The 27,487-nt window shown below is 36.5% G+C and overlaps 1 protein-coding gene across 6 annotated transcripts in view; it reads right to left on the bottom strand.

The window, feature by feature from the left end:
• LOC134748360 (protein doublesex) overlaps positions 1-27,487 on the bottom strand; it is a 256,421-nt gene that overhangs the window by 155,714 nt on the left and 73,220 nt on the right. For 2 of the 6 annotated variants that reach the window (XM_063683141.1, XM_063683142.1), the window contains exon 2: positions 11,403-11,543. In XM_063683141.1, coding sequence (XP_063539211.1) covers positions 11,403-11,543 — 141 coding nt within the window. Of the gene's footprint in view, positions 1-1,138; positions 1,411-2,903; positions 2,958-7,074; positions 7,174-11,402; positions 11,544-27,487 lie in introns of those variants that run through there. The other 4 variants (XM_063683140.1, XM_063683143.1, XM_063683144.1 and 1 more) reach the window with 4 other exon arrangements.

The raw sequence follows: 27,487 nt of genomic DNA, 5'->3' as shown, positions 1-27,487 counted from the left end.
CCTCGTGTCATTGTATATGCAAAATTTCGTTAGTAGTTTTAAAATGAGAACGGAACTCCGTTTGTATGGGAAGGTGAATTTGCCGGGGACTTTACGGACCATATTACGAATATAAGAAATCCTCAATTCAAGCCATAATGCCATCACCACCAGTCCTAAAATACTTAAGGAGAACAGAACAGAAAAATGACGTTACAGGGTGGTTAGTTTTTGCCCCCCCCCCCCTCCCCCCCCCCCCCCAAAAAAAACCGGCCTATGTATATAAACTATAAAGAAAAGTAAGGCTTGGTTTCTCACAAATTTATAAGTAGGTAGGTAGAGCAAGAGTCGTTTGTCAACAGAGCATAAGTAAAGAGAATCTTACTGTATTTTTTCTTAGTATTATAAACTCAAAAAAAATTACGTATTTATAGTTTTTTTTTTTCTACTTAGTGAAAAACTTGTTTGCCACTTGCCAGACTACAAGTTTTTTTACACAAGATTCAAGACTTCGTGTTTTTAATACTGTTTTTGATGACAGTGCAATACACCACCATAATATCCTAGTTTTTTAAAAGTTTATATGTAACTTAGAGATAGACAGATAAATCGTATTTTATTCAAATAGGTACCTGAAAAACAATAAATGGGAAAAAAGTACAAGTTTAACTTTTTTCTTTATAAATAAGGGTAAATGATACTATCAAGATAGTTAATAGTGAAAACGCCTCGTTCTTCTAAATGAGCGACGAAAGCGAATACGACTCATACCATTGACAAGTCTTGCTTTGTCAAATCACCTGTCGTATCGCGTTGTCACGTTTGTCGATTTAAACCGAGGCTTTAACGTAGACTTAGGTACGAAAATCTAAGCGAATTACCTTGACGCTGACGTTGAGCGTAAAAACTAATAACTCAGTCACACGAACCGCCAAAAAGCTCCTATATAAGAAAACGAGCGAGTGGAACTTTTTTACTTGCTCTAATTTATTTTTATTAATATTTCTAGCAACGACAACTAGTACCAGACATAGATATACGTTATTTTAATGTTTATATCTACGAGAGCGTAACTTGGAGTGAATGGCGGCGGATAGGTTCATGTGACATAAGAGTCAAAGGAATTCGCTCAGAGTTAAGTTGTAATGCTAGCACTTACCATGAGATCCAATTTGTAAGACATAATGTCCAACGAAGCTTATTTACAGGTACAGTCACCGCACAGTCCACAAAACACAGCACTTGAAAAACATAGTATCATTCGCAAAACAACTTCATCGATGAAGATAGCACACCACTAAAATTATTAATCTCGCTCAGCATTTTCCTACAAGAGAAAACAAAATAAAAATTGTATCACTTGCACATCACTATAAATAAAATGTGGTCACTTTTTTTTAAATTTCGAATTTCTCCACCTTCGTCCGGTCACTGTGGAAATGAAATCACGACTGGGTTAGTGATGTTCTGATTCGTCGGCTGACACACCACTCTTTTATCAACTTAGCAAATTAGTATGTGTGGGTGTGTAACATTGTTGTTAATGTGTTATGACACATTGTGTTGTGTGGACCGAACTTGCAACGTTGTAGCCTCGGTACATTGTATGTAAACGCTTCGCTACTATACGTAGTGTACGCAAGTGATATAAGCGTGACTCATATTTCTTATCAATTATAAGTCTTTGTAACCTCTAGCCGCTCCCGAATTAAAATTCTGTCAAGACAAATGCAATTGGGTACTTGACACATGTTGAATATTATAACAAGATTTAGACAAATGGATAGAAAATGAGCCATCCATTACAAAAAAAGTGAAATTTAAAAAGATATTGAGATTATAAAAAAATACAAGGCTCCTGTCTCAAACTTTAGTTTTTTTTAAGCTTCCAAATAGAAAAAAGGCACCATTCGATTCCTTAGATTTTATGGAAAAATAAATAGCAATTTTCTTGATCTGATATATTTAGGACAGACTACAGTAATGTGACGTCACAATACAATATCATGATAGAGGCGTTTCAATCGTCGAGTGCGAGCGTTAGACTTTAACTCTCATGTCTGACCTTAGTGTTGCTTTAATGCCATGAGTCCTATATAGACATTTGATCCTCAGGAAAATCAAGATCGATTGACATTATTTACAAAAAACTGTCAAGTAGCCAATTTTAATTTGGCAGAATAAAAAATCTAATTATAGTGTCTTTTTTATAGGTCTCTGGGCGGCTAAAGGATAAATGAAAGTTGTTTATAATACAATGGAACGTCGATAAGGTGAAATACTCGTTAACGCGAAATAATCCTTATCTTTATAAAATGCTGTTGCCCCTTTGTTAAAAAGAGACAAAACTTAATTTTTCTCGCGTCAAAATATTTAGATCACTACGGTTTTACTCACTAGTATTTTTCGCCAAAAGCGACTAAAATTACTAGTGAGTGAAACCGTAGTGATCTAAAAATTTTGAAATATGTCTCACGATAGTTTAATTTCGATTTTTTCGCGTCGTTTTGAATGAATGAATGAAATTAATTTACCCGTGCTTGTTTATTGTATACTTGTTTACTCTTGTATTGGTGTTCTCTACCTCTAAGCGTGTCTGGCTAAAGCCCTAGAGACCATGATTTAACATTTTAAATATTAATGTTGATATATTACCGTACGCTGGCTGAAATTTATTTATAACCTGGATTATTTGCTTCGATCCCACGTGGATCCCACTTTGACGTTGGCTAAATCATCGGCCAGCATCATATATTGCCCTAACATTGATTGATTGGTATTATTAGTTTTAGGAAAAAGGGGGTAAAACGTTGCAAATTCGGTCTGTGTGTGTAGAAACCAAAGGTCAGTTTCGGAACATGAATTTACGTTTTTATTATTTTGTGTTTTGTAACGATTTTTGGATGATTTAAATGGAACCTTACTTTGAAACTTGCTTAGGTTGCGGTGGGCGTTTTTCATCGCCATCCGAAATGGAGCTGAAATTAACAAAAACATTATACAACATTCGCAAAAGCAAAAAAAAACTAACATAGGTTGATACAAACAAAAAAAAACATAAGTTAAAAAAGCTTTAAAACAGAAACGTGTGTGAAAATATGAAGTTATAAAGTTTCTCGTCGAATTTTGGTTAAAATCCAACGTGTGATGAATTTTGGTTAACATTTAAGGTGTGATATTGACAACAATGTAGGTATAATAAGTATATGAAACATGATAAATGAATTGGTGAAAGTGTACCTAAAAATTATAAGCTTTGCCGCTACCTATTTTATCCGATTTGACACCGACTTCCATGATGTTATTATTTTTTTGATTGAAATAAAACTATGAAAACGGATTATATCGCGTATATTGAATTTATAATAGTTAATAATAGTTTAATATAATAGGTTAATAGTTTATAATAGTTTTATTTCATGAGTAACTATCGCGGTAACCGAAGACAATATTATTTTTTTGATTGTTTTTTTATATGATATGGAGCGAGATAGATTTAGATATATACCTACCATATTTGTTATTTAACCGACTTCAAAAAAAGATACGTAATTTTACCTCAGAACTACGATTGCAACTTTTTTAAACGTTTAAATATTTTTTAAATTGTAACTAGAGTTAGACCTAGTTAAGTCTGCAACGATTTTGATAGCACACGCAGTATCAGTTATTTATACGTCATAATTTCATAGAAGTTTTACGTTTAAAATAACACTTGTATTCATGTACTGCGTGTGCTATCAAAATCGTTGCACACTTATCTTGGCCTGACTCGTATTTTTTAAGTAGCTTTACTAGTATTGTAGATTGTAAAAATATTATTTTAAGAAAAACTTATTGACTGTTGCGTATTTTTTTTACCAACATCTTACTGTTGTTATAATGTTATCTATATCTATAAAGATTTAATAAAAGTCTTTAAAGAATTTAAATTCTTGTCTTGTTTTTATTAATCTAATAGCAATTTTGTTATTTAACGTGAGCGTATTGCAATGCAGCAGGGAAATACTCATATTTACCCGACTAACGACGAAGTAGGTCATATTTTTGAGTTAAACTGATTGTTACAAATTGGTACAGACATTTTTCTTTTTCTGTGTTGCCTTTAAGTGAAACAAGTTAGCTAGTTACCTACTGAAATAATCAACTCAGCGTCATCAACCTCTTATAATTAGCCCGTTTCGCACGCATGTCTTATTTTATATCTCAATCTAATACATTGATTGAAATTTGAAACACAACGTACTCTGAGCGTCGTTTCATCTAGTAGTAAATTTAATTTATAGTACTAACTGAAAAAGACGTATCGTATTTGATGCTCGAATATTTACTTTGAGTCTCTTCTCCCTTGAGTCAATTTACTTGTAGCTGTATATAATCATTAGAATCTTTATCACATTGTGACTCGGCTGGGCTGGCGTAACGCCAGAGGACGGTTGTGACTTTGTGTGTTCTTACTGTATAGAATCTTTATCACATTGTGACTCGGCTGGGCTGGCGTAACGCCAGAGGACGGTTGTGACTTTGTGTGTTCTTACTGTATAGAATCTTTATCACATTGTGACTCGGCTGGGCTGGCGTAACGCCAGAGGACGGTTGTGACTTTGTGTGTTCTTACTGTATAGAATCTTTATCACATTGTGACTCGGCTGGGCTGGCGTAACGCCAGAGGACGGTTGTGACTTTGTGTGTTCTTACTGTATAGAATCTTTATCACATTGTGACTCGGCTGGGCTGGCGTAACGCCAGAGGACGGTTGTGACTTTGTGTGTTCTTACTGTATAGAATCTTTATCACATTGTTACTCGGCTGGGCTGGCGTAACGCCAGAGGACGGTTGTGACTTTGTGTGTTCTTACTGTATAGAATCTTTATCACATTGTGACTCGGCTGGGCTGGCGTAACGCCAGAGGACGGTTGTGACTTTGTGTGTTCTTACTGTATAGAATCTTTATCACATTGTGACTCGGCTGGGCTGGCGTAACGCCAGAGGACGGTTGTGACTTTGTGTGTTCTTACTGTATAGAATCATTATCACATTGTGACTCGGCTGGGCTGGCGTAACGCCAGAGGACGGTTGTGACTTTGTGTGTTCTTACTGTATAGAATCTTTATCACATTGTGACTCGGCTGGGCTGGCGTAACGCCAGAGGACGGTTGTGACTTTGTGTGTTCTTAAATAATCGTTTAAAGATGCTCATTACAGTGCTTAGGATAATGTTATAGTAATGTAACACGAAACGTAACGATATTATGACCAATATGCATTTAAAAAAAAAAACAGTTTTATATACAAATCTATTTAGAAAGCGGCTTAGAAACAAGTCAATTTAGCAGTGACTCGAGTGCATTTAAAAGCAAAAGATAATAATAAATATTTAAAGCAAATAAATCTCCTACAATACCTTACTTACTTACATTTTTGGTATATTGTATTATATTTTTAAATGTTAGCATATAATTTAGGTGTATTTTAGTTTGTATGATATTTAATTGTATCTAATTCAATTCTATTTCATAAAATTCAACCCGATCGACATTCCTTTTGAAACCACACAAACATTTTTCATACAAATTGGCTGATAATCTACTGATAATTACTTCCTCGTACATATTAAGGTGCCAGCTGTCATTATTAGCATAAACTGTTGAGTGTTGAAGCTTCACGTTTCATAAAATGGCGTCTATGAAGTGTCATTAGTGGCTTTAGTCGCTAGTCGCCCGCAACTTTATCTTTATTGCACAAAACGTACAAAAGGGCTTAATGCCATGAGGATTAATGCCTGTTTATATTGTTTTGTTGTATACATTGGTGTATTTATTGCAGTTGTCTTTATAAACGCATCACTGTTTATTTATTGTTTATTGCGGAAGATACTTTTATAAGTTTAGAGCTTACGCCAACACAGCTACAAGGAATTTTAAAATATTTAATTACAAATAAAACTTATAAAAAAATTAAAAATTATAGTTAGGAGCATCAAATTATCACAAATTATCGTTATAACATTGAAATTGAATTTATATTCATCAAAAAATAAATATTGATTTTTGGATTTATGCTAGGGTTTATGATTGAGTTTATTAGAAATTCGTTTTCAATATTTTTATAGAAAGATTTATTGCGTGTACCAGATCATTTAGCTTACAAATACATATAGACTATATTTCTTAATTTTTATGTTTTATTTATTAGGTATAATATGACATTCTTACAGATTGTCCCAAAGTAAGCTCAAGAAGGCTTGTGTTGTGAGTACTCAGACAACGATACATATAATATACAAATAAATAGTAGTAGTAGTAGTAGTAGTAAATCACTTTATTGTACAAAACAAAAATTGATAACATGAAATTCATATAAATTTAGGTACAAAGGCGAGCTTATCCCTATAAGGGATTTCTTCCAGCTAACCTTAGAGTAAATGAGTGGAAAATTCGAATTAGATAGATAGACAAACTTACAGAACGTACAATAATATTTAAGAAGGAAAACTACAATATTAACGTCTACGAATAACTAAAATACATCAATTGCATTATGCAATAAAATAAATATGTACTAGCATACATAAATATATAGTACTAAATAAATATTAAATAAATATATATATAATATATAAATAATATATATATATATTAGTACTCAACCAAATCACAGTTCGTGGGAAAGCCAAAGCTTTTTCAGATTAACTTTGAGTGATGCTACAGGTGATAAATAGATAGATTAGATAGGTAGAGGTTTCTTCTATATGTTTTTCAAATAAATTTAATGACTAAACGGAATGTTATTTTTAAGTTCACATTTTAAAAACTATTTTTTAATTTTATCTCATTGAGGTTCATGATTTTTCACAAATATCAAAATTATAAAAGTAATTTATTCGATTACTGCGTAAAAACGATATATGATAATCTTTAAACAATTTTTTTTAAATCTGTTTCTTTAAGCGGTTTAGATTTTTTTGAGAATGGATTTTTGGAAGTCGGTCTATTTTTTTTTTGTTTTTTTTTTTTTTTTCAGTTTAACAGTGTTAGTGTGTGTGTATTGTTCCAGCAATATTTCCATGTTTGTCTTGGAAACAACTAATATTACTGTATTAAAGTCCGTACTGGCGTGTCGAGTTTCGCAGCTCAAGCCCGTCGAAGATGTTCAGATTGTGCTTCCTCGCGTAATCGTTGATGATCATTTTGCCTGGGGACAATGGAAATCGCACAGTTTGAACGTTCGCATGGCGGCGCGGAGACTGCATTTTGGAGAAGCCATATTGTAATAAGCTGTCAATACAATAAAAAAACTTTGTAATTCGTTCATTTATGACCATGACAGATTAAGGTAGGATTTTTTTTGCTACATAGAGTCCGTCCAAGCTAACTTTGCACCGATTTTAACGGAACAAAGTGTGGGAGTGTTATTATAAACGGCATTCATAGAAATTTGACAGTAATGGTGACATCGCCACACTTTGCCATTTCAAATGCCATGCAGTGATAGTTTGGTCTGACTCTACATAATTTTTGAATAGTCAAAAAGTTGTATCAATATGTTTTTTATATTAAATTTAATGATTACAAAATGCAGCCTTAAAATTTTAATAAACACAACAAAAATTAAGAAATGGACTGGGAACATTTATTTTATGTAACCTTGTATTATAACTAAGGGCCATTGCGCACTAGCGGTTAACCGCGGAGGCGGCTAACCGCGCGGCTAGCCACTTTTCCAGTTTAATATGCGACCGCTTGTAATCGTACGCACTTAACCGCCACAAAACCGCGGCGATTGAATAAAGAGCTACGGCCCGCTTCGCGGCTGGCCGCCATCCTGTTTATACGCACTGGCGATTCAGTGTGCGGCGAGCCGCCGATGAGTTTGTAGTCGACGCCGACGTGTCCGTCCACTACAATATTATTAAGCAAGTAGATATAGAATAATTTATTAATGATTAAGAATAAAATATTGTGATTAATTTTTATAGTAAAGCAAAAAATAACTAATAATAATTTAATGGACCTAAAACGCCGAGCGGTCCAGCCGCTTAACGCGGTTTCATCGCGGTTGGCGCCATAGCGGTCAGCCGCTATGACAACCGCATCAGGCGGCTGGCCGCTCAAACGAACCGCCTAAGCGTCCGCCTAGTGCATACGGGGCCTAGTACCTAGGTTAAATTATATGATATAATATAGAGTTGATTTTTTTGTACCAGTTTTTCATCTTGGTCTAGACCACTCTAGAGAAAAATTTCCTAACCTAACTTTAGTAAGGATATACAGAAAATTTTTTTTTTTTAATGAAGGGTAGATACACAGAAAAACATCTCTAGTTGGTCCAAGATAACTAACCTATCGCTACAACCGCTAAAAGAATCTTCAATATTCTGCAATTAAGAGGCCGCAGCAAGCTTGGTTCTCCATACATACGTAGTTAGGCATTTTCACTTAAAAGTGTACCATTTACTTTTTTTCGAAAATCCATCAACTTTTGGGTTATTTCTACTCAGAATCATAAAGATCACAAAGAAAAAAAAACCCAGAAAAATGTTAGTTTTGTAACGCATTTCACGGAGATTTCGTATGAACCGTTACAAAACTGACACCCAAAATTTGTATGAAAAACTGGGGACACTTTTTTTCTTTGTCTCATTCAATAGAACTCGTGATTTTGTGTATAAATAACCCAAAAGTTGATGGTTTTTCGCAAAAAAAAGTAATCAGTACGTACCATTTCTTCAGAAAACCCCCAGTTACGCTCTCATTTTAAAACGACTAGCTAGATTGCTCTAAAACTTTGTACTTACAATGGGATAAGGTATATCTAGGTCTCTAATTAATTTATGTAGCTTCAGATACTTACCATAGTTTAAAAATACAACGAATTTAAGTTGTTTATACAAAACTTGTTTTTGCTCTAGTTCGTTTGTTTTATAAGCTGGAGCCATGTGTATAAACAAGTATTATTGTATATGCAAAGTTTCATTATTATCCAACACGTAGTTATAAAATTCGAACGAAACTCCGTTTGTATGGGAAGGTGAAATTGGGCCGAGCTTGTTGTGGACTCTTAATTATTATAATTTCAGTGATTTAATTAATAAGTAAAAAAGATATATGGCAAAAATATTAATTTACCGTGTTTTTATTACTCAATATGTTACAAGTCCAAATAATTTTAATGTGATGAGCTTCCAAAATATATCTATAAACATTTTACGTGACAGCTACTCCATATAACCTGAGTTTCGCATTTTTTAACTTGAAACTTTCTTTCATTGTAGTTTTATAGTTCTTTAGCAAACTCAAAATGAGCATGCTCATTATTAGCAACGTTTAGAAACACATGCTACTAAGTAGCAATTGCTTAATAGTAGCATGCTTTCGTGCTAGTAATCAGCATGTGTAACAGTAGCTTTAAATGGACGGCGGGACTTAAGAGGATATAAATGTCATAGGCACCATCATTCGACGCGAGGTGTTAGTGTTGACACAGCCTAATTCCATTAGATAATAGCTTATTTCTTACTTTTTATCACGATTATTATGAATTAATATTGCAGGTGGCGACCATTAGTTCAGTGTGAAGCACCAGGATATTTACATAAATTACGCATTTGGCACCTCGCCACTGATGCCGGGATGCCGGCTCATTTATTTAACGTTTCAATCGCCTTATTAAGTTGACACATAACCAGTTCACTTTCAATTATGATTGTCTTGAAGCATTTCAATTCAAGAACTTCTTCTCTGTGTATGAACGTATTCTACCTGGGGCCCGTTTCTCAAAAGCTTGTAACTTGTAATACAAGTGGAAGTCCCTTTCTAACAAAAGCTGTCGAAAAGTGAAACCGCTTGTAACTTGTAATACAAGCGGGTGTCACATTTTTACAGCTTTTGTTAGAAAAGGACTTCCACTTGTATTACAAGTTACAAGTTTTTGAGAAACTGACCCCTGCTCTATACTTTCTACTGTAACCGTCCTTAAATGACCTTAAATCACAATTTCAAATGTTCCGAACCCATTTCTCCGACATTCGCACGCGCAGCAATACATCTATGTGTAGTACTTATATTTATATTACATAGTGAAAAAGTAAGAAGCCAAAATGTCCTAGACGTAATAAAAAAAAAACAAATATTGTATTTACACATTTGGACCAGTGACGGAATAAATATAGACGAAGCTCTCAGTGCATTTTTGACTTATGACTGACCATATGACTGACAATTAGCTGATATAACATATCACTGAAATCAATCCCTTCTCCATAGAATATCCCGCCGCTATTTAAAAAAAAATCGTGATTGGTCGATAAATGTTTTGATTGGCTAAAATAAAATTCTATATGTCAAACCTCTTGTGCGGCTTTACAATATTTGTTAAATACTCCCGGCACAATTCCCTTGGGGTTATTCTAGTTCGTTGATTTGGATATTGAAATCGACTTGACATTTTGGCTTGTCAGTTTTACATTACAGTGCCACCGTACTAAACAATAAGGGCTGATGTCTGTTTTCTGTCAGAAGCATAATCTTTAGAATTACGTCTATTTCGTGAAGTGTTCGCCCATTGTAAAACCAAATGCATAGGACACAGCTAAACGAAAAGACATATCTAAGTGTGCAAGTTGTTTCATAGTCGTTATAACCACAAAAGACATTGGCCATTACAGCTTAACACAGCATTTAAAAGTAAAGTATAAGAATACAAATAACCATATAACTAAAAGCTTATACATACCTATGCCCTATTTATCAAAAGCTTGTAGCTTGTAATACAAGTGGAAGTCCCTTTCTAACAAAAGCTGAAAAAATTCAAAAAGTGACTGTTACAAAGTGAGTTCCGCTTGTATTATAAGCTACAAGCTTTTGATAAACAGGGTAGTAGTGTTTCACCACTGTGCCATCCGTCCCTCGTTACAACTAGGGTGTACCTTCGTCAATCTTGCGCGAGGTCTCGAGATCGGAGCCAGCTTGAGAATCACCAGCACCAGCTTCATCCCATCTGTAGTGGAACTCCAGCTGCTTATTACGTACCTCATAGCATGAAGCTTCGAAGTCGGAGCCGGCCTGAGGATGACTGTAGTGGAACCCGGTCCCAACTTGCCCCTTACCTTTATCAATCTTGCTAGACAAATACTTCTCTCCGACTAAAGTACCTACTCTGTGTTTTCGTAATCGTCGAGTTTCCCCATATCAATACTCCGTACGACATAAGCGAATGGAAGTGAGCGTAGTATTACGGATCTTAAATTATCACTACCAGAAGACTGCGGCGTCAACGGCGGTGCCAGAATAACAGCGTCCGTTGCTAGTAGTCCTTAGCGCACTATCTCTATGTATATTCTGGTGGATTAGCTGCTCCACATGCACATTTTGTAAGCATTATAATGTCGGTAAATTTGTACGCAAACTTAAACTTAAACTTACCTTCATCAATCTTCCGCGAGGCCTCCTCCAGATCGGAGCCGGCATAGTTAAGGATGACCAGCACGAGAGGCATCATCTCCCAGCTGTAGTGGAATTTTTCCAGCAGCTTGTGGCAGTTTTCTACCAAGGAGTCCAGAGCAACTAGAACAATGAAATATTCTTATTAATTTTACTATTTTTTAATTCTTATTTTTATTTACAACATCTCCATTACCATTTTTCATAAGTATCTATCGGACCTAAAAACACATCTGTCCGATCCATTTCTAATATAATCAATAGGAAATGATATAGGATATATCCAATAAGGTTAAGTTAAGGTTAGGTTAGGTTAGGTTAGGTTAGTAAGTAGTAAGTAAGTAGTGGTAAGTACCCAACCCAACACTTCAATGACTTAAGTGTAACGCTCCAAATTACGCCATGGCCCTTACAATATTTCGTAGAACCGTCATACGTCACTAAAACTTACGTCAAGGCCTTGTTTATGTTAATTGTTATAAACAAAATGAAGTGACTGTGAAACAGAGCCACTTGTATATTCATATAAAAATAAACACTCAAATTGTTCCTGGGAGCACTTTGTTAAGACGATACTGGAGGACCGGTTCTCCATATAAACATTACAAACGCAGTCCCCACTTTCCTTCGCTAGGTTAGGTACCTGCCGAACATTAAATGGCCGTTGTAGGTTGTTTGTGACAACTCAAACATCAAACAAAATAGCTGGTTGTTTCCATGCTCTTCAATCACAGCAAAAACTAGAAATGAAGTAAGACTATCTTCGAATATCGATGTTCATGGTATCCCCCTTGACCAGTCGTCATACTGCAGTAACTGAGTCTATAACTTAAACCCATCAAAGATTACTTTGTAAAATAAAATAACTGGATACTCTAAACTATATCTTTCTATCCGACAATTCGGTTCATGGAAGCATTAAAAGTCTTCACAGAGACACTAAGTCCATAAAATAACTGAAAGAACTCCACACAGTTGCCAACACAAAGCAAAACAAAGATATCGACAATAGACGACCATAAACAAGGATTAAGAAACATAATCGACGCGGCACATCACAAGCGCAGATAACTTGTCCACTAGATATTCTACAATGATACTCCAGTCATTTTAATGACCGGAAGTATGGCGAATGAGGGCTAACGAGTATGAATTCGCCGCTAGGGGCGCTAGTGTAGATGGTGGTCTTCGCAAAGTTCGAAATCTCGAATGTCACTTGTCACTTCAATGACTGACAGCTGTTCTTTAGTCTTTTGGACCACCATCAACAGAGGCGCCGAGGACTTCCGGTTCGAACGCCATCTTGATAGTAGCCTCGTGATTAATTCCTTTGTTTTTTGCTCATAAATATTGTTTAATGTGTAATATAGATAGCTTTATTATACAGTAATCTAATGTGGTAGTGTGCAGTAAATGGAGAATTAATCTCAAAGCGTGTTTAACCACCATTTTGGAGTCAACGGCCGGTAGTCCACGTGCTTCTCGTAAAATCCAGCTATCGGTTTTACGAGACAACTACAACAACCACCGAACAACGTCGTGCTCTAAGAGCATTTGGTATTTCTACCACTAACCGTGTCTGGCTAGAGCCCTAGAGGCCCATAATTTTATTGTTTACCGTACACTGGCTATGGCCGATGGCCGATATGTTTTAATCAAGAAATATTAATTCGATTCCACGTGGATCCCACTTTGACGTTGGCGAAATCATCGACAGTATCGATGGAGCCATACTACTTGAAAAATTGATTGATTGAACAGAGGCGCCAACTGGTGAACAAAAAAAACGATAGCCCTCATTGGAAATAAATTTTATTAGCTGATGTTTTTAGTTAAACGAATATATCATGATTCTAGTATTATACACAAACTAGAATCCAACAAAATATCGTTAATATATGCCTTCAGGTATGTATGGCTATTACAAATTTTGTTTCTGTAGGATTTTTATGAAGATAATTTTTTTCATCGTTGATTAAGCATATAAACAAAGTACTACTTATTACTATGACATGCGGTTCAGTAACATAAAATGCTGGAGGATTCAACTAAGGTGCAGAGGACTCGCATTTATAACACCTATGCGTGCTCGGTGCTTAGCCAACATGTCATTCGTTAACGCTCCGTAGCGTAGCGTAAGTCATCTCTCTATCAATCTTCCATATTAGTGCGGTGTGCAGTTGCGTTTCGTTCGCTACGGACCGTAAAAGATTGGCATGATGGCTACGCACCCTGGACTTCAAACGCTGCACAATGCGCAGTCTACGGGGGAAAGGCTATGATCTTCACTAGTCATAAAATAGAGTCAGGAGGTCGCGCATCGCCGGACATTGACGTTTTACGACGTGCCTTTGTCAGACTCTAAAAACCTATTCAACGTCAGAACAGACACTTGGTCACGCTCTTAAGCCATGGAAATGTGTTAGAATCACAGAGTCGAAAGATGGGCAGAGGTACAATAGCTGGGATTTCATATTAGTTTCTGTCTGGAAAATGTCTTCATATCTGAAAAACTCCCAGTTTGCAAAATCAGATTAATCACATGAGCAAGTGCATGGGTCAGCTATACATATATTTAGTGATGCGTTAATTTCTTTTTACAGGTATTTTGTCGTAACCCGAATTTTGTGTTTTTAGTGTTCCGTACCCAAAGGTTAAAAACGGGACTCTATTACTAAGACTCCGCTGTCCGTCTTTCTGTCACCAGGCTAGTCTATGAGATACATCTTATGCACCGTGATAGCTAGACAGTTGAAAATTTTACAGATGTATTTCTGTTGCCGCTATAACAACAAATACTAAAAAGTACGGAACCCTAGGCGGGCGAGACCGACTCGCACTTGTCCGGTTTTTATTTAGTGCTCTCGTTACCTTCTTTATTTCAAATGCATCAACTGGATCTAAAAATATACTTTTACAAATAGATGGCGAAATTGGTTTGAAGTTATTATTTGATATATTTTTATTATAGTTACGTGATATATAAAAATCGTTAAATAGTTTTGCCATTTTTAAAGGGTCTGTAACCTCAACATTTAGTTTAACTTTTTCAACTGTAGTTGTTATAGAATTGGTTGAGGAGATGTATTGCTTAATCAGACTCCAAGTAGCTTCTGTTTTATTAGTGCTGCGTAATCGCGTAGGTTAATACCTATTGTTGCTTATTATTTTTGATGAACGAATAACTTGTTTGAGTAGTTTACAGTACATCATGCTATCGTGTTTTAGCGTATTTATATTAAAGTCACCTGCAATAAAATATTTGTTATTTAATCTACGGTTACGTAAAACTAGTTTGTTGAACAGAAGTTGTAGCTTTTCCATTAATACATTAAAATTACTATTTGGTAATCTATAAATACAAACAAAAATACTATTTATTTCGGGAATAATAATACCACAAACTTCAAAATCTATTTCGCCTGACAAAGCAGAGATCCAATCAAGAGCTACATAATGGGGAAAATTGAATATATGCCTACACCGCCTCTAGATTTGTGTTTCCTACAAAAATAAGCGGCCGTGCAAGGGGTTGCAAGTGTGTTGCTTTCCTTTAATATGGAAGAACGTTCTTTTCTTCAAGGTTTGAAGACTTTGAAGGCAGTATCGGTCCGGAAATACCGCAGGTGACAGTTCATTCCACAGTCCACAGATTAGCTGTGCGAGGAAGGAAGCGCCTGGAAGGCAGTTGAAGACTGCCAACCATCTAAGTGGTGAAGATTTTGTCTTAAGCGATCCTCTGTCTATATCTCAACTCTGTGGCTAAAACTTAAAATGTTTCACTTCAATGGCAAAGGATATAAAGTTAGCTATGGTTATGGAACTAATCGCGAAGTTTCTAGTTTATAGCAACGTGTCAAATGTAGTATTAGACACGTTGGATGCGCAATGTTTGTTTAACTACCGGTACTAAAACTAAAGACTACAAACACGTAGATATCTCAATAATTTTCATTGAATATTCATATGCATATGTATCCCATAAATCCCATTGCCATACACGGATAAGTTTCTCTTTTTGATGTAGGTACTTAATTGAATATGTAACTGTGTTTCTCGTGTTTCTTTTCTATGTACAATTAATCATGTACTAACATGGGTATAGCACGCCTGTCGTATATTAATATGCTCAAGAACTTATGTTCCAGTGTCTCAAAAAAAAAAAAAGTGTCTGCGGTCTAATTGACGCGACCCATACAAAATGTATGAAAAGAGTCGTGGTAATTAGACGCAACCGCAGACATATTCTCAGAAAATGACCGTCTACTCCACTAGGTAACAAAGGAATGCCCCAAAGAAGAATGTCATATTGTAACACAGATAGGTACGTAACCATGGTAGCTTTCTAAGCTCCGGAGGCAATTGTTTCGTTTTAGAAGTTGGAACCTAGACGGTATGAGTTTTTTTAAATACATTTTTGAATAGGTATGCGCACTATACTTATTGTACCTATTCAGAACCTCACGCATTTACTTGTTTAAGCATTTTGTAGAAAACTGAAGTTATTCACCACATAGCGGACGCAAAGTAAGTAATCCATTTTACGGACTTTGTTAATACTATCCTTTATGACGAAAGGGGACATATTTTATGTCCGCCATTGACGAACTGTTGGTTCTAATTATGAAACTGTCAATATTATTGTACAGAGTTGAACAATTATCTAACAAAATTATCTTATCTTAATAACCCGTATGAGTCGTGATGTAATTATGAGTATCGTGACATTCGTGATGTCTCAATGAGGGCTATCGTTTTTTTGCTCACCAGTTGGCGCCTCTGTTGATGGTGGTCCAAAAGACTAAAGAACAGCTATCAGTCATTGAAGTGACAAGTGACATTTGACATTTCGAACTATGGAAAAGACCACCATCTACACTAGCGCCCCTAGCGGCGAATTCATACGCGTTAGCCCACTTAGCCCTAATTGCGTATTTAGTTGTTTTTTTTTTTATATTTTTTGTTGCCATGATATTCTATTTTCTTGCTAAATAAAGTTCCAGTTTATTATTGAATAATTTGTAGTAGCAATTAGTCACGACTCTGCCGCTGCCATACAACGGAAGTTACTGTCCCATTTTAAAACGACATTCTGAAATTTTATGAATTGTGACATGAACATTCAAGTAACATATATCTATGTCTGGTACTAGTTTTCGTTGCTAGAAATATTAATACAAACAATTTTATCATCATCATCATCATGTCAGCCGATAAACGGCCACTGCTGGACATAGGCCTCCCCAAGGCTCGCCACTCCGACCGATCCTGTGCCGCTCGCAACCACCGAATTCCCGCGACCTTCACCAGGTCGTCGCTCCATCTCGTTGGAGGCCTACCGGCAGTTCGTCTTCCGGTACGCGGACGCCACTCCAGAACCTTCCGGCCCCACCGGCCATCAGTTCTGCGAGCAATGTGCCCCGCCCACTGCCACTTAAGGTTCACACAACACAACACACACACACACAACAAACAACAACACAACACACACAACAAACACACAACACAACAACAACAATTTTATATACTTACAAAACTTCTACTTGCTCTATTTTCTTTGTATGACAAATTGACAACGCATTTCAAGACTAATAATTTTTCATGAGCTGTGCACTTCCACGTTAGTTCACTGCAATAAGCTAGCAATATTAGGGTATAGTCAAAAATTATTGAACTGAGCTTGTTCACTTACCTGTACTAATAATGGCATTGTATTATTACAATCCTATTATCTGCTTTTGTTCTCGTAGCCGCCAACCAGTTACTTATTTACAAAATAAGTTAGAAGTACATGTATATTGAATTTTTAACCTTATTCCTTGTTGAATGCGGTTAAAATAGTCTAAAACGATAATATCATATTCAATCTTTTGTGAAGTCATATCCACCTTAGCCACGACAGGGATGTATTCTGGTAAAATCCAATCGAAAGCAGGGAATATCTAATAAAACTTAGCCAAGTTGCGAAAAAGATCAGCAGGAATTGAAAAATAACACATTACTGAACAAGCGAAAGTCCGGGGTAGTTAGATTTTTTTTAGAACACGATAAAAAAATAAGTTTACATGTATTTAAAGAAATCTTTATTTCTTCATAAAGTTCGAACAGTTGACTTTCTAAAATGAAACGAATATAAAATTATTTCTACTGAGATTAGCCTGAAAAGTCTCAATTTTTTTACAATTGTCCATCTTTCCCGAAGTGTCCGGGAGTAGAGTTGTGCCGTTCCGAGCGAGAAATTTTCCCATACAAAATGGGTTATGACCATACCATTACAGGACAGATAGCCATAAATTAACTCTTACTTTTAGTATATGTTTTATTTTTATTTCCCATGTGACTTTTCTTCTCAAAAACCGTTGAGGCCACCCAATACCAGCAAACAGCGCACTAAGTAATCTTGTATGAGAAGTGGCTTGTGATATTTTTTCCTAATCGGTGATAATGGCTCGGATTGGGAGCTGAATAAACACGGACTAAAAATGTTTTACTTAGAGGCAGAGGTACCTAAATGTCACAATTTTTTCAACCCGCAAAAAATATTAAAAATGATTGATACCCACAAGTCATAACCTGTGCAAACTAAAATTACCATTAAAACGTATTTGAAATTTACGACTTAGAAAATGTATAAAATAAAGTGCAGCCATGACCAAGAAAATTAATGTGGTCGTAAATCTCGACTTGTAGTTTAAAATGTCGTTTATATGTTTATTTTAAATGGAAACGTGGATATAAATTACTGTTTATTATTGGCTCTCAATACTATTAGTACCTACTTCGTAATGTTATAAGAGATGCAAGTGCCAATATGTTTTAAGATTTTTATACGCAGAAAAAAAACCGCTTTAATATTATTACTTACGCGAGTCTAGTAAGTATCTACGTATGGCTAATTATTTATCAATTTTAAATTGCCAATATTATTATAAAATAACCTTCCGCTTCGACGTTATAAATTTAAAAAAAGCTCGTTATCTAATTTAAAAACCATTATAACATAATAAATATTAAGTTAATAACCAAAATATTTATTAATTGTAAAGACATTCGTAACGTTAACAACTTAACAGCAATTAAAGAAAGCTACAACGTCACAATAAGTCGTTACGTAGTACGCAGAACGCAGAATAATGGAGCGAGTTCGCATCACTACGTGCTACGCGGCGGCCAATGAGCGCGCTCCGTCACGCCTACCGCGGCCGCGATTGGTCGTACGTGTAACTTTGAATATAGAACCGCTTTTTTTTCTAACGCCTTCGCGGCTGCGGCAAGGCAAGCAGCTTGCGCGGAAGGGAGAGGTGCGCCTCCGCGCCGAGCGGACCGTAACGATCCACGCACCGTTTAAAATCCTACTTACAAATAGGTTCAGATTTACATTAGTTATTTTGTTTTACAGCGTGGCCCAAAAATACGTTGAAAAAATAATTTTCTTACTTAATCATAATCAAAATGTCATTAAAAATTACAATTATTTAACTAAAACAAAACGTATTATCTTCTCAATAATATTCTAATTTAATTTAATTTTGCGTAAATTTAATTTTAAGTCATCAACAAAATGCCGCAGTAAAAATATTTGTCAACGTACTGTTTTTGGGCCACCTGTAGGCAGTGTAGGTGCAATCATAATCAATTTTTTTTTTAAATAGATTCTTACAGAATATTTTTTTACAGAGAGCGCTGGTGGTCTAGCGGTAAGAGCGTGCGACTTGCAACCCTGGCTCGTACCAATGAATTTTTCGGAACTTATGTACGAAATATCATTTGATATTTACCATTCTATTTTCGGTGAAGGAAAACATCGTGAGGAAACCGGACTAATCCCAACAAGGCCTAGTTTCCCCTCTGGGTTGGACGGTCAGATGGCAGTCGCTTTCGTAAAAACTAGTGCCTACGCCAATTCTTGGGATTAATTGCCAAGCGGACCCCAGGCTCCCATGGAGCCGTGACAAAATGCCGGGACAACGCGAGGAAGATGTTGATGACAGAATACTTTATTAAAGTCAAAAAATTGTAGAGAACAGGTAATTAAAAATAATTGACATTGAATATATAGGTCTATTAAAATTATATATTTATATAGGTCTATAAATTTTAAATTATTACATATATGCCACGCTTAACTGTAGATAAGGTATCAGACTATACGTGTTTGTCTGTTAAATAATCGTCTACTCTGTAATAGCCTTTCTTTATTAAAGTATCTTTTATTATAGTTTTGAACTTGTATTCTGTCATATTCTTAATATAGTCGAAATAACTTATTTTTATGTGATAGTAAAAGGACGCACGGGGGTTCGTCTCGAAGATCGGCTACATCAGCCATATTCGGGCGCACGAGCGCCGTGCTAACTGTAACAGTTAGCTCCTAGTTACTAGGAGTCGAAGTGGTCGCCATGGTCGAAATCGGCCGGAAGGATCATTCATTATGTGATAGTCAGCAAACGAGCAGACGAGCCGCCTGATGGGAAGCGGTCATCGTCGCCCATGGACATAAGCAACATCACAGGAGCCACTTAAGCGTTGCCGACCCTTGAGAACCCTAAATAACCGCTTCTTGAAGAATGCCAACTAAAATGATAACTAAAACAAGATTCTAAAATATTTTTATAAGTAGGTAACGGTTACTTATTTTGCACAAACTTAATAGATACCTAACTATAAGGCGACGTCAACGTACAGCTTACGTCATTTTTAAATTATTATTAGAGTGTAAAGCTTACAAAAAATTGTGTGATTCTTTTTATTGCTCCTCTCATAAAAAAAAATTAAGTCAAATGAAGGGTCATATAGCTATGGTTGATACATCTAATTGAGTAAAAAAAATCCATACACATAGTCAATATCAAGAAAGGAAAATGGGGACTACGTTTTTAAGGAGAAGCGGTAGTCCTCCTCTGAATGATAAATACAGCCAGCTCATTCCGCAGAGAACCATAAACTGGTTCCACAAAGTGTGAGAATATGTACCTACCTAAGTAATTATCTTGTAATAAAACGATCTTATTAAAAAGTCTGTACCAAGATAATCTTGATAATAAGTAAGTAAAAATAACATAAATAAACTTAACGTTACGACCAGGCTACAAACTACAATAATAACACTTTAAACTCGCGTTTCGTACACACATTTACCTAGGTAGACCCGTTCGTATGAACGGGTGTAGGTACACACATTTACCTAGTGATACGAACGGGTCTACCGCGCTATAAGTAGTTTCATTATTTTTACCAGAAATCCGACGTCTCAGCTGGGTTTCACCAGCTGTGGTCACGGATGACTGACGTCGTGACCTCGTGACGTCCCAGCCAAATGTCAACGGAGAAAAGCGGTTTACGATTTATGACGTATTAAAAAAAAACTACTTAGGTACTAAATCTCGTTCAAACCAATTTTCGGTGGAAGTTTGCATGGTAATGTAAATGTACATCATATATTTTTTTTAGTTTTATCATTCTCTACACACACATATTTTACCACTGGAAGTGTCTCTCGCGCAAATTATTCAGTTTAGAAAAAAATTATATTAGAAACCTCGATATCATTTTTGAAGACCTATCCCACACGTATGGGTTTTATGAAAAAAAAAATTGAGTTTCAGTATGGGGAACCCCCAAAACTTATTGTTTTTTTTCTATTTTTGTATGAAAATCTTAATGCGGTTCACAAAATACATCTACTTAACAAGTTTCAACAGTATAGTTCTCAGTTTCGGAAAAAAGTGGCTGTGACATACGGACGGACAGACAGACATGACGAATCCATAAGGGTTCCGTTTTTTGCCATTTGGCTACGGAACCCTAAAAACGGCGGCGGTTCGAATCCGGCCTCCGCCACTAGAGGGCTTGGTCAATTTTTCTTTAGTAGTAAATGACATCTATTTCCGTTTATAATTCACACATAGCGCCTAGTGTGGCTACTTAAAAAACACAAATAAAAATATTTGATAAAATAATTTGATTTGGGGTGGGCGCTAACGATGGGCCTCATAAGAAGGCTCAAGGTCACGCAAAGGGCAATGGAGAGAGCTATGCTCGGGGTTTCGCTGCGTGATAGAGTCAGAAATGATGATATCCGCAGTAGAACTAGGGTCACCGACATAGCTCGCAGAATTGCAAACCTTAAGTGGCAGTGGGCGGGGCACATTGCTCGCAGAACTGATGGCCGGTGGGGCCGGAAGGTTCTGGAGTGGCGTCCGCGTACCGGAAGACGAACTGCCGGTAGGCCTCCAACGAGATGGAGCGACGACCTGGTGAAGGTCGCGGGAATTCGGTGGTTGCGAGCGGCACAGAATCGGTCGGAGTGGCTAGCCTTGGGGGAGGCCTATGTCCAGCAGTGGACTCCAATCGGCTGACATGATGATGATGATGATGATGAATTTGATTTGTTTCCAGTTGTACAATAGTATCGTTAAAAAACATCCACAAGTCAACGTTTGGACGTTACTTTAACGAAAGACAACGTTTACGCTTTTCTTTAACGATATTGTGTAGATATTTTCGCAGCATCAGCATTGTAGATATTTCTGCAGCTTCCCATTCCAATTTAGCGCAATAAACTGAAGCTTATCTCGTACATGCACATTTTCTCATACACTTTTATTGAACGAAAGCGGACGCCCAGTTATAAACTCTCTAATTGGAATTTTATGGTCACTACAACTTTTATACACAAAAGACGTATCTACACATGGATCTAACAATCACTTACGTCTTTTTAAAGAAAACAAACTGAAACAACCTGACTACAGACTAGTATAAATTGAACATACGTCATTTATAATTTTTCGCTGCCTAGATAACAGCAACACTTTATTCAAAATAGCTTAAGCGTCAAAATAGATGACTAGATATTTTCATCAATGCAGACACTGTTTTATGCTTCAAAGTAATATAATTACATTTATAATTATGAACGCGTTCAGTTTCCCTTCCCATTGGTTGTAAAGATAACAAGGTATTTGGTTTAATTGCGGTTTTACTTACCTATTTGTGAGAAGTGAAATGGGGAATATTACGCGAAACTCTGCGTAGAGGGCGTCACTAGCACAATCACAGGGCCTACCGCGAAACATTAAGCGGCATTTTAGCATGAGTCATGGGAACAAGAAGTCCGCTTGACAATTAATCCCAAGAATTGACGTATTAGGCGCTAGTTTTTACGAAAGCGACTGCCACCTGAGCTTCCAACCCAGAGGGGAAACTAGGCCTTATTGGGATTAGTCCAGTTTCCTCACGATGTATTTATTTAGAAATGTAACATTTAAAATCGCTATCCATCAAGGTCCATGATGCCTTAGAAGTCGCAAGAGATCGAAATGCCTGGAAATCTGCTATCCGGAATCATGTGCTCCACGTAGGAGGTCACGACCCTCAGCACTGAGGAGAACGAAGCAAGGAGGAGGAGGAAGTAATAAAAATACGGTAAAAACTTATATTGCCCACTTTTTTTAATAAAGCACAACCAAAAGATACTTGTATGAACTGCCATAGGTTCATCATACGACGCGAGTTATAGAGTACATGCGATTTTTAGCACTGAAATCAGCAATGTCCTACTTTCCTGCGTGACGTGTGCAAAAGCTAAGTATCCCCAGCAAATCGGAAACAAGGTAAACAATGGCCTGTTCGTTCGGTTATCGCATCCTGCGCGCGCGCCGGTCACGTAGCCAAGTGTTCTAGAAGCTTAGTGCGCGTGAGTCGGACGCGAGGCGAACCAGTGTAACCTGAGGGCATGTGACTGTTTATGGGGGATGGGGGTTAGAAAAATATCATGAAGGATAGGGGTGAGTCAGAGAAGATATCACGTGTAACTTAGCAATCAATCAATCAATCTTCCTTGCCGCATCCAGCAATAGCGACCCCATCAACAATTCATATCCAGATTATGAAATGCCCTAATGTAGCTCGCAAAACCAAATTTTGTCTTGAAGATGCGGAAGATTTTTTTTATACCTACAGTGGGAGTGGGAGTGGGTGGGCCAAAAACTACATCGTTACAATTGCCAAATATCACCAAACCGGGGTTAAAACCGGGGAATTTAACAAACATTGGCGAAAACTGCACCGGTCCGAGAACGGCCATCTTTAGACCATAAGTTTGTAAATGTTTTATTTCATTGTTTTAGGTTGTAAGTTTTAGTATTTTGCACTGTATTTTTTGTTTTTTTTGTAAATTGTAAAAATTGGGTTTCTTGCCTGCCAAATAAATTTATTTATTATTATTAAAAGTAGACCAAATATGATCACATGATTTCTGGACGAGCTCCAAGTCCCAATGTCCTTCTAAAAGAACAAATTCAAATGGAACGTTTGAAGGTTCCAAATTCAGAACTGCAATAATGACTGGAAGTTAGGGGGGTAAATGTAACATAAAATCCTATAACCGTATTAGTGTCCTCGAGATTTTGGCTTGACGTACTTGCTTACACTAAGGTTAGGACACCACGTTCGATGTTTTTTCAGCCATTTTATATAAACAACCGCCCTTACCTGTCTAATAAAGTAGTAAAACGATCGTAGAATGACCGCCGTGATGTGTTATTAATGTTGCTTATATATTTTATTCCCTGATCCCTATAAGACAGGTTTACCTTGTACAGGGTGTACTGTAGGTAGAGTCAGTATCAATATTATGATACAACGCGTCAAAAGTATCTACCACATTTAATTTTTTACCCAAATAAAGATAAATCTCTACAGTTCGCGTGTAAAAGTATTTGTTACAGACTAATTGTTCTACATACGAGTATATATAGAGACATATCTGTTTGTTCAGCTGTTAATAGAGAAAGATAGATATTTTAACGCGTAATCTTATCCGCTACTTGTACAAGAAAAATGAAACTAATACGTAACTTATGTAAACATGAACTGTTTGTTTCATCTAAGCATTTGGTCTTCGCACTCATTAGCAATCAATTGGAATAGCACTTGTTACACATTGTATCCTTGTTCCCAACACGGACCCTTGTGCGCTATCACCGGACGTGTGAACTAGCCTTTATGACCGTCTGGTTAGAACAATCACGCACAGTTTTAATGGAGTATGTAATCAGCTTGACCGGTGGTGGACCGTATCTCGTTGCAGTAAGGTTTATAAATGGTCGATACAATAGCTAAGCAATTAGCACAATAACTTATTCTCTATATCCCACCATACAAAAAAATTCGGCAGTCAAATTTGAATCAATGGTCTTAGAATAGAATTCAATTTGTTTCGTTTTAAAATCGAAAGAAACAAAACAAAAGCAATTTCTGTTCCATTTGATACAGTTTTAAATTTCATTGAAGGTAATTTCAAATAGTAATTTTTACAATAATCAAAAAATAGAAAAACGTCATACGTAGGGCTTAGCTATACTTCAAATTGTGTAGAAATTATCCAGAGAAAAAGATGAAGAACGGGCCGTCCTCTTTCCTCTTAACTAAAACTGTGTTGACTCCTACAACTACCTTATATTACAGTTACTTTAACAACACCAAGGACAAAATAAAAAACCAACTTACACGATGCCACTACTAAGAGATAATAATCATTAATACTTGTCAGACTCGGCCCGCCCATAGCGCGGCTGAGAACGTACAGAAAACAACCTTATACTGCTTTTATTACGATTCTTTCTGGCTAATACTTGGTTAGCATGGGATGTGCAGTATGTGCATTTACAAAGGTTATGTAAGTAGGGTTCGGATACAATAAATCAATCTGGTGTATTATAGCCATAGGCATTAGTGAAGCTGTACGAAAGGGACGTGACTAGCATATGGAAGGATGCATCCTCGATCAAATTAATCGGAGATCAGTTAAATTTTTCTTACTAGCTAGAAGAGTCCGTGTTGAAGCGAAAGAGACAATGGCCTGCCTTTAAAAAGTCGAACATCAAACTTAATACAGGGCCACGCAGCCCGTGGTGCTCACACTTTTTGTGATTTCTTTAGATTCTGTTTGTTCGGTTGTGTTTAGATTCTGATGTAGTGATGTACCTATGCAAGTAGGGATATGCAAACACTGCTATTTCACTTTTTTACAAATGCGCAATAAAGAATATTCGTGCTCTAAATATTACGTCTGTTCTCCCTGCCTCGACAAGTTGCCTCGTCCCGAGGCACTTGCCCGCGTCGTAAAAGCGGGATAAACTTGAGTTTAGTGCCTCGGCGGTAAAGCCTTTTTATAACCCCAGGAAACCTGGAAGCCGTGACACTGTGGCAATTTCACACGCTTTAATAACGATCCGTCTCTCGCTATACCAGAATCCCTAAGTTGATTAGGATGGAGGTACAGTCACATAATTTAATTTCCTACACATTTTGCTCTTTGTCACAGTGACAATAGTATGTCTCTACTGTCTCTAGCGACTTTCATATTTGTTGTTACTGTGACAATGAAATAGGTCGGAAATATAATTCTTTGTTTAAGCGTGTACCGCTCGCCCTTTGGTCATACATATTTTATAGTATGCTTAACTCGGTAGCGTCTTTCCTGTAGACATCGCAAAAAAAATCAAAAGCTATTTTTTCCCTTACAGGCGGGATACATTTTTTCAGTTCTTTTTTTAGTTCTTGGCTTTAGTTAATAACATAAACGAGTAGTTAACTTTTATTGTATTGTCGACAGAAGAGACTTTTTTTAAATGTGTTTGACCACCTTAGAGTTTGCGAAAGTTGCCTAAGCAATCGTGAGCGTCAAGATGATGGCGGGTGGATCTCAGGGATTTCAACGAACTGTATAATTTTACTGTTCAACTTGCGCGAGTGACTAAAAATACGCGAGTTAAACCATAAAATTAGCTTAATGTTAGTATGAGGTTACTAAGTTTTATGATTGAGGGGGTTAGTACTTACATTATATGTACAGTCAGAAAAGGACCCCCTTGCATAGAAGCACAGAATAAGTAATAGTATTATCATACAGAACGGCCACGCACCGCCCCGCCCCGACTCGAATTACCTCGCCCCGCGACACCGGATTGACGGCCGTTTGCCGGCCGCTCAGTACTATTTTTAAGCAACTTACTCACACTATGACGCATGACGCGTGTACAGACGTGCCGTTCACACATAGAAACGCAAGTGATTTTTGATGTATAGCGTGTCCGCCCTGTGATAGAAGTTTGCATGCAAAGGTGCTAAGCGAATAGTATTGTTGACTGTACCTATACATAAATTGACGATTTTATTAAATACTAGTTTTTGCCCGCGACTTCGACTGCGTGGAATTAGTAATTTGGGTACTTACCTTAATTTTTAAACAAATCTGCTTTTAAAGCCATCCTTTTTTCACCCCCAAATTGGTCCCTCTATAAATTTCCACCTCATTTTTTACACCCTTAAGGAATGATTTCGGGGATAAAAAGTATTATATGTCCTTCCCCGGGACTCAAACTATCTCTATACTAAATTTCAACTAAATCGGTTCAGCGGTTTAAGCGTGAAGAGGTAACAGACAGACAGGCAGACACACTTTCGCATTTATAATATTAAGTATGGATGTATAAAAGAACTGAATTGGTTTTATGTTACTGACCATTACTATTCATAAAGTCAATAAAAGTTTCTGATGTTGATTACACACGTATAATACTCGTAGCTACTTAAATAATAGCTGGTAGAGGGTTCTTACAAGCTATAGGCAATGCTAATAAATGTTTTACGATCTATATGCGTTTAATGAAACTACCATCTTTAACATGGGCAATATGGAATGTTTATGCGCTTTTCAACGACTCATACTATGTCTGTAATTGCTAATCAGGCGGATATTAAAAAAACTTTTATTAACATTTACGCACGCTATATTGCGTAGAAACTGCAACTTGTGCGATCGAGATAGTTGTAGACATAGATTGAATCTTCATGTTTAAATATTAAGGTCGATAATTGAGCGGGTTGCTTTGTAAATTTCTAGTCTATATTTTTTACTACACAGAGAGGTGCGTTGGGGTAACTTCGATCGATTTTACAAATAAAAATACAAATACAAATGAGTTTATTTCATTACTTTTTACAGCTTTTCTTAGTTATAGTATAAGGGTAGGGTAGGGTTTAGGAAATTGAAATTGATG

Source organism: Cydia strobilella, chromosome 16 (genome assembly GCF_947568885.1).
Source record: "Cydia strobilella chromosome 16, ilCydStro3.1, whole genome shotgun sequence".
Lineage (NCBI taxonomy): Eukaryota > Metazoa > Arthropoda > Insecta > Lepidoptera > Tortricidae > Cydia > Cydia strobilella.
Note: the sequence above shows the minus strand (reverse complement) of the source record. Positions and strands in the feature narration are given on the sequence as shown.